Source organism: Crotalus tigris, unplaced genomic scaffold, assembly GCF_016545835.1.
Source record: "Crotalus tigris isolate CLP2741 ecotype Arizona unplaced genomic scaffold, ASM1654583v1 scf7180000024338.4412243, whole genome shotgun sequence".
Lineage (NCBI taxonomy): Eukaryota > Metazoa > Chordata > Lepidosauria > Squamata > Viperidae > Crotalus > Crotalus tigris.
In genome coordinates this window covers 4036020-4044469 of record NW_024100508.1, presented here as the reverse complement: position 1 = coordinate 4044469, position 8450 = coordinate 4036020, and the positions used below count along the sequence as shown (strand labels likewise).

General features: G+C 41.7%; 1 protein-coding gene across 3 annotated transcripts; it reads right to left on the bottom strand.

Annotated features, from left to right (window-relative positions):
- Positions 1-494: 494 nt before the first annotated feature.
- Positions 495-5913, bottom strand: TMEM147 (transmembrane protein 147). 3 transcript variants are annotated; one of them, XM_039325592.1, is made up of 8 exons: positions 5765-5913; positions 4705-4840; positions 4082-4151; positions 3894-3959; positions 3106-3242; positions 2850-2934; positions 2011-2132; positions 495-1372 (listed from the first exon to the last, which is right to left on the bottom strand). In XM_039325592.1, the coding sequence occupies exons 2-8, from the start codon at positions 4779-4781 to the stop codon at positions 1252-1254; spliced, it is 678 nt and encodes a 225-aa protein (XP_039181526.1). In that variant the 5' UTR covers positions 4782-4840; positions 5765-5913; the 3' UTR covers positions 495-1251. The 3 variants fall into 3 exon arrangements, with proteins under 3 accessions (XP_039181526.1, XP_039181523.1, XP_039181525.1); XM_039325589.1 differs by having other exon boundaries at positions 5752-5898; XM_039325591.1 differs by lacking the exon at positions 5765-5913 and adding an exon at positions 5529-5707.
- Between the last annotated feature and the right edge of the window lie 2537 nt (positions 5914-8450).

Genomic DNA, 8450 nt, shown 5'->3' with positions numbered 1-8450 from the left:
AGTCTCTGTTAATGGTTTTTAAGAACCCAGTTCCTGCAGAAGAAAACACCCCCTGAGAGTCAGACTTAACCACTTTGCGCTAGTATACTTCATGTAACTGTACTTGCTGATACTTGTCAATTATTATCATCCAAAAAAGATAAGTATTATATATGCCCTGGGATAAAAAATGAATCTTTCTGCTTCTCTTGTTTTACAAGTAGGGAGGACAACTAGATATGTATGCACGTGGACTTGAAAAACATTCTAGAGAGGTTTCCAAAGAGTGTCACCATAATGCTCCCTAAATCCAGCCAGTAACTCTTCATGTGCCCTGAACAAAATAAAAATGGTTTGCAGAGTGAGAACTCTCCGGCTACCAAGAGTCATGCAGAGAAGAGGGACCTCTATGAAGATGGTAACTGTCCATGAAAAACCCTGCGTTTCTCATCACCACCCACATCCTCCATCCTGTGGGCCTTTAGCAAAGGCAGCATCCATGCACAGTTGCCGTATCATGAAGAAAAATCAAGACCACCTTTATTATTGTTATCCCCATGACAGGCCAAATCATGAAAACCCCAATTTTAATTGTGCCATTTTATCCCCAGCTACATACTGCTTTAACTGCAAACCAAAGCCTAAATAACCTCTGCTTCAAATGTAATGCAAACATTATTACTCCAATTCATTGTGGCTTTAGCTTTGAGTTTCTCCAAACCCCATCCAGTTGTAGATTAGATAATATAGCAGCAATTTCTATGAGAGAAGAGTACCAGGGGTACATCACGATGCAAATGATGGAGCCTATAATACGATGGATGTGCTTGCATCCAATGCTACAATAATAAGCGTTACCTTGTGTATGATGATCTTATGACGTGTTGTCATTTTGACGTTATTCTGGCTGGCTATGGATGCCGACACAATACAACTAAGATTGAACATGACAGGAATATGAAATTACTGTGTATACGTGTTGGTTTAGTGCTATCGGTCTTGTTGGCTTAGTGGATTGCATAAACACCATCATAATGTAATAAACACATATAGAGAACAGCCAAATGAATTCAAATTGGGCAAAGTATAAATAATACTTTTTAAAATTAGCATCATTCTTGGAATGCCACAGGGATCGTTAACTGGAACCGATCTCGCAGCTGGGAGGCAGTGCAAAGGCCTGCACACGTTTGCAAACAGAATCCATAGCTGAGTGATCTTAAGATGTACAAAGACGAGGTCTCCCAAGCTGGAATAACAAGTGGCGGAGCTTCAGTTACTGTGTACCAGGGTGACGAAGAGAGCCAAGGAGCTGAAGGAAAGGAGGCCAGTGATCACTGCTTTCACCAGCAGTGCAGTCCAGCTACCCAGGAGAAAGACGTGCACAAACGATCTAGAAAAGCAAAGAGAAGTAGGCGAGGCTGAGATTTTAAGACTGGCAAAAAAACAGCAACCCCACTATTACATCAATATCACAAGCTTGATTTGTACATCACGCAGAACCAAGATACTGTGAATCATCACACATATGGTCAGCTACTAACTCTCCTTCATTAAAAACAATGGTTGAGTTTGTCTTATAAAGACAAGACCCAACAAGCCGACATGATGGCTTTCAGTGTTGTATGAATACAACCAAATGTAGCCACAGAGAGGGGCGTACACTGGGCGGGGAGAGGGTACAAAAGTTAAAATGGTGGTTTTGATCACAGCTCCCCCCCCCCACCCCCATTTTTACTTTTTTGACTTAGCACAAATACTGAGATGGGAAAGTTCTCCAAGCATTTGTGCAAAGAAAAGTCTTGATTCTTTGGAGAGGAAGAGGAATTTTAAAAGAAAGGAGCCATGGTGAGGATGTGAGAGTCTTCAGTTCCTCACTCATACAAAAAGGCTACTCAGTTCTGTTAAAAAAAGGATTTTTGTACAGAAAATAAATGAAAGAGGAAACAAGGATTTGAACCAAGTTCCCAAGGTTTCCTCTCCACCCCCGTAATCTCCCTTTGCCACCTTAATTCCACCAAGAGTACTCACTCCATGAAGAAGGCCTTGTAGACACTGACACCCAGGAGAAAAGTAAGAGGCAGTCGGTAATGTTTGGGTAAATCATAGCGGGTGAACATCCACACCAGAGCAGCGGTAGCAATGTAGTGAACCTGTAGGGACACAAAAGAAGAGACAAGGAAAGATTATCCTAAAGTTCAGGTTCCCTCTTTCCTGGCCCCTAAGCTCACTCAGTTTCCATTTTAGCTCTTGGGGGGGGGGGAACCCTATTCCTTACAGCAATGTTTCTCAACATTAGAAACTTGAGGATGTGTGGACTTCAACTCCCAAATTGGTTGGCTGGGGAATTCTGGGAACTGAAGTCCACACATCTTCAAGTGGCCACAGTTGAGAAACACTGCCTTAAACTTTTTCTTCCATCAAAGAAACAGTTTGGGGAATTCTTTATTGGAGTCGTGTTTGATTACAGAAAGTTCCACATTCATAGAATGATATCACTTACTTCCCAGCTCCCCGCTACAGAAGCCACACAGTCTTTTAATTTGAAATATATATATCTTCAGGAGATAAGCGTTTTAAAATTAAATTCCAGTAAACGCACGAAAGTATATGAACATCCTGTCTGTGAAATATTATTTTACTCTTTCATATGAAAAGTTCAACAAATTTAATGAACTGATTGATATTTTTAACTGAACTGCCAATCAAAATGTATATAGCGGGGAGGTAAATTTTCATACGTTGCCCTCCAAAACCTCACTAAACAAAAAAAAAAACCTTACAAGTTCCTAGTCCTCAGTAATTTAATCCTGTCATATGAGATATTATTTTACAGCTCAACCGAAAACAGAGAGAAAATTAACACTTACCAGGCTGATGTTGGAATCAATACTCATCTGAATGTATTTCCAATCAAACTCAATGCCACGAGCTCCCACCCACAGTGGGATGCATCTGTCGGAAGTATGAAGGCAAGTAGGATGAGACACATCATAAAGAAAGGGACACAAAACTTTGCACTGCAGCCTTGCAGGCTGCACTGTTGAGCCAGCAATCAAAAATGTGGGTCTAGTTTCTCCCACCCCTCTTCTGAACAGTGAACACCCTTACGTAAACCCAACTCACCGAGACATGATGAGTTCTGCCGTGGCCCAGCCCAACGCAGCTACCATGATCTTATATTCCCCTTTTCCTGCGTTCCGGGACATCACCAGGTGTAGACCCACCAAATCAGCCAAGTCTACAGTAGCTTTCATGAATTCCTGAAGCACAAGACAAAGTTTAGAAACAGACAAGCAAACTCCATGTTTCAGCCCCAAAGGTTCACACACACCACACAAACTTCAAACCCAACAAAGTAGAGTGTGCCCAAAGAGCATTCAGTTAGGTCCCTGAACAGGATCCACAGGTAGTAGCAGCCAATATTGAGACTTATGCTCCAACAACTTACACTATTATTTGCTAGTGGAAGTGAGATTACAGTGCTACAGTTTTGCAAAATTTACTCACTTGTGTCTGTCCATGCAATGTACTCAAACCCCAAATTACTCTACACTCAAAAAGTGTTTCTCTCATCAAGATGGTTTTACTTAGGAAGATAGTTATTTAATAAAACTTTCTGCCACCTTGAGCATCTTACATAGCAAAGATGAGATGCTAACCTTTTCAGGCATAGGTTTCCCCAAAGGAAAATAGAAATTTCAGTTTCAAAAATGGCTCCCGCCCCCACAAGAATCGCCAAACTCCCAAGATTTATATTAAAGAATGACAATGTACAGAGAAAAATCCACCAGGAAAAATTAATCACTGTCCTTTGGATTTTTATTTTGTAAATACATCAGCCTCTTGAGCACCTGGCAGAACCCAAAATGACAACTTTAGACTCTTCCTTGCTTGCCAACAGCCACACTTACTCCAACAAAATCATAAGCTCCTGCACCACCCTCCCAAGTTGGAAAGAACGTAGCTAAAAACAGCATCTGTAAAAGACAGAAAGAGAATAATACATCACAACTTTTTGCCATTACAGGCCTCACATTTTTGCACCCAGATTCTCATTCAATCCTTCATCCCTCCTTCAGCAAAGAATGTTGACCCATACCTTGCATAGCTGGACAAAGAGGTAGGTGGCTCCTGCTTGCACACATCGCCAGAAGGCATTATATTCTGACCTGCATAAGAGAGATAGCACAATCAGGCCTTGGATAAAATCTCTAATTTTGCAGAGCTTTACACTGGCGATTATAACAAATACTGATCCATCAATGAATTAAAATGCTGTTGCACTATCCTGAAAAACACCACAGGGTTTTCAGGGGCTGAAACCCTGTGTATAAACTCGCAGGGTCTCAAAGCAACATTTAAAGCATTCCCAACCTTGGCAACTTTTATAAGTGTGTGTACTTCAACTCCCAAAATTCCCCAGCCAGCCATGTAAAAGGTAAAAAAAATGTTGATAGACTAAACCATTAGACTGTTAAATTCAGCCACAAAAATACCATAAAGGGGACTGCAGTGCTTTTCAACTTTGCAACTTTAGATGGGGAGTTCAGGTAGTAGAAATTCACACAGTTTAAAGTTGCCAAAATTGAGAAACACTGGTTTAGAGACCGTCTCTAAAATACAGTGTAGCCCCAGATATTGCAAGCAGCCCCAAATTCTATCTTGCACTACCAGCATATAATACGCACCCATACCCCTCTTCCAAATAAGAAAGACACTTACAAGCCGCTGCATTTATAGGTGATAAAATAGGGGAAATAGGCCAGGGCAAAACAATTCCCGAAGTGGAAAAGAGTCATCTTGGCACACAGGTGGACCAGGTGGGTGGCTTTGGCCACCTAGTACTGTGGTGATGTTCCTATGGAGAGACAGAAGAATTAGATAATTAATAAATAAATGAATAAATAAATGAATAAACAGTAAGAGGCATTAGATAGATAGATAGATAGATAGATAGATAGATAGATAGATAGATAGATAGAATAAACAAATAGTAAGATAGATAGACAGATTAAAGGAGAGGAGAGGAGAGGAGATTAGGTAGGTAGGTAGGTAGGTAGGTAGGTAGGTAGGTAGGTAGGTAGGTAGAATAAACAAATAATAAGATAGACAGACAGACCGATTAAGTGAGAGGAGAGGAGATAGATAGATAGATAGATAGATAGATAGATAGATAGATAGATAGATAGATAGATAGATAGATAGATAGATAGATAGATAGATAGATAGACAGATAGACAGAATAAACAAGTAGTAAGATAGATAGACAGGCAGATAGGATAGGAGAGGAGAGGAGAGGAGAGGAGAGGAGAGAATAAACAAATAGTAAGATAGACAGACAGATGAAATAATAGGAGAGAAGAAAGGAGAGGATAGAAATATACCCACACCCACCGCAACCACCTGCACAGACTCATCCTTTCTATGTTCCCCCACATCCCAACTTGCCCTTCCCCAACGACCTCCTTTCCAGACTACAACTCCCATCATCCTCAGCCAGTGTTGCCAGGGAGACGGGCTGTGGCAAGCCTTGGAAGGCATCCCACCTGCTCTCGGCTGTTCTTGCTCCTGACTGGAAGCGCCTCAGGGCCAGACACCGACCCATCCTTTGCTTCTCACAGCACCCGACCACCGTTCCCGACGCTCGAGAAGCGCCTCCAGAAAAGCACCCCGGGTCCCTCTACGGAGCTCTCGGCTGAGGCGATCCTCCTGCCCGCCCGCCCGCCGCCCTTAAACCCCTTTTCTCCAAGCCCTCGTCCCTTTCCGTACTCGCTTGACATACACGGCCTTTCCCCGCCTCCGCCTCCTGAATGGTTATCTGCGCGTGCGCCCACGGCGCCGCCCTTCTCCGGCGGCGCTCGTTTGATGGTGGTTATTGTAGTTCTTTCCCGTGGCCGCCCGCTTCTTTTTCCATAGAGCCCAGAGAACGGCATGCAATACAATCCCCATGATGCCTAGAGGTTCGGGGTGGGGCGGGTGCATGGCGGGAATGGTAGTCCTTCGTTTAAATCACGTCGGCCTTACTGCAAAGGGCGCCGTGGAGGATTACTTGAGCGAAAAGGAGAAAAAGAGGCGGTGCGCTTGCCGAGTGGTGCACTCTGGGAATTGCTGTCCGAAGGTGAATGGGCGCAAATTTCCCCTCGTTGATGGGAGTTGTAGTTCTCGAATCTAGTGTGGACCTCAGGAGTTCTGCGAAGTCGCAAAGTGCTTTTTCAGAAGGCAGGTGGGCTTTCTTGTTTTTCTTCGAAGACATTTCGCTTCTCATCCAAGAAGCTTCTTCAGCTCTGACTGGATGGTGGGGAATGGAAGGATTTATGTTCCTTGCAGACAGCTGGTCATTTGCATTTTTGTAGATAAGATAACCTTTATTGTCATTTTTTTACTGTGGGCACAACGGCACACATCAAAAATGAAATTTAGTTGCCTGCTCTCAAAGTGAAACACATACATGACACACACCTAAACATACTATGAACAACATATGTATAGACACACACACAGAGAGACAGAGAGACAGACAGACAGACAGACAGACACAGTGGTTGAGGCCACCTGGAGGCTCATCTGTGTCATCAGGGTCACCCAAATAGTGCAAATACCTGTGGAGCCTTGGAACTGTTGAAAGGACCGTGTTGTAGACTGGAGATAAATAATATCATATCCCTCCCCCTGTTGAGAGGGGGAGTACACCACTTGGTTTTGCAGATGTTTCTTCTGGAGTCTGGATATTTTGCAGAAATACTCCAGAAATCTCATTTGTTGCATTTCTTACATGAAAAGGTATAGCACAAGACAATTACAATCCTTGATTGGTTTATTCCAAAAGTGCTTTTTTTCAAAAAGCAACAGACTTTTTTTTTTTTTTGGAAGAGGTTTGGCTTTAGAACTGAATAAGCTTCTTGCAAGAGAAGCAAAACCTCTTCAAAGGAAAAAAAACAAAGCCCGTTGCCTTTTGAAAAAAAGCACCTTTGGGACTAGTTGGGATGGTTGAAAATCTCCACAGACACTTGATTGGTTTAATTCGTGCTGCATCTTCAATTCTTTCTCATCTAGCAGTATAAAAAGCTATGCCTGTGTGAGGACTTTTCATATTGTTCCTTTTTTCCTCCCTTTTCCCTCGCTTCCAAAGGTGAGGCTTTGATGTTAATGCATAGTAGAATCCATCCCCTTGCCTCATTTAGGAACCTGCTCTTGAGTAAACTCATAGAAGTCCAAATCTGCCAGATTAGTAATGTTAATCCAAGTCGTCTATGGAGATTCTCAGTCATCCAAGTGATGGTTGTCCCAAAGGTGCTTTTTCAAGAGGCAACTGGACTTTCTCGTTTTTCTTTGAAGACGTTTCTCTTCTCATCCAAGAAGCTGAAGAATCTCCATAGACTTGTTTGGGATGTTAATGCAAGTCCCATCCCTTTAATATTACTCTACAGTTCTGGCTTCAGCAATAGTCATTGCTCTGGTCATCTGATGAATGACATAGAAGGATGCTAATTTTATCAGTCCTGGGACTCTGTAAATTGGTTCCCTTCAACCTCCTTTCTGGAAACCACAAGGAGTTCATGAGCCCATATCAGAAAGGCAGCAGTTTTATTTGTTCCTTCCCACTGTGATAACCCTGTCAAAAGCTCAAGGTATCCGATGTTCTCTGAAGCCACAGGGACATCTGAGGAATATTCAGATAGGATACTCATTTTTCCTTAGGTGTGATCACCTTGCATATTAAAAAGGGATTATCTCTGACCCTTTCATTAAAGAGAAATTGCAGAACCAGAGGGCTCAGTTTAGAATTGTTGCTGTTCTCAATTACAATTTTGGTTTATGTTATTTTTAGAATAGTTTAATTGTATTCTTGTGTCTTGTTAATCTAAACCAGTGAGAATAGCAAAATTCACTGGCCTGGAAGTTAAATAAATCAATAACTTTTCTCAGGAGACTTTTGCTGATTTTGATTGAAACAAATCAAGCCGCGCTTTGTAATTTATTTTTGTATTATACTGGTTAAAAAATTGCTTGAAATTATATGTGTAGATTACCCAGCCCATTAGTTTATGGATCAATATTTTATGTAAAATAGAAAAAGACTTAATCCAGTAACAATGTCATGCAAACACTGGCAAGATAAGGCAAGCTTTCACAATTCTAGTTTGATTCCTTATGCCAAGGAAGGCCATCCATTATTCTTTCCAACATTTTTATTTCTATTGTTTCTTGCTTTCTCTTTTGCTCAACATTTCAAGGAATCTTTTAAATAAATATACAGGGGATGTTGTGATTGATGAAAACACAGTCCAATTAGATTTCTCCAACTAGCGTCTCTGCTGGCTGTGGGTAATGAGAAGTGTTTTCCAACACTTCCAGAGATGCATTTATTCCAGAAGGGTATTTTGGACTAGCAAATGGCTTTGTTGATTCCTCTTATATCCATATTTCCAACCTAGCTGGAACAATAGTTACGGCAACACCCTTTTCTT

What these genes read in the sequence shown, in the direction of transcription:
- TMEM147 (XM_039325592.1), bottom strand. Translation starts at nt 4,781, where the DNA reads ATGACTCTTTTCCACTTCGGGAATTGTTTTGCCCTGGCCTATTTCCCC. An exon ending in ACCTATAAATGCAGCGGCTT is followed by an intron (nt 4,152 to 4,704) that starts GTAAGTGTCTTT and finishes TCTCTTATGCAG; the next exon opens with GTCAGAATATAATGCCTTCT. An exon ending in TACAAGGCCTTCTTCATGGA is followed by an intron (nt 1,373 to 2,010) that starts GTGAGTACTCTT and finishes TTGCTTTTCTAG; the next exon opens with ATCGTTTGTGCACGTCTTTC.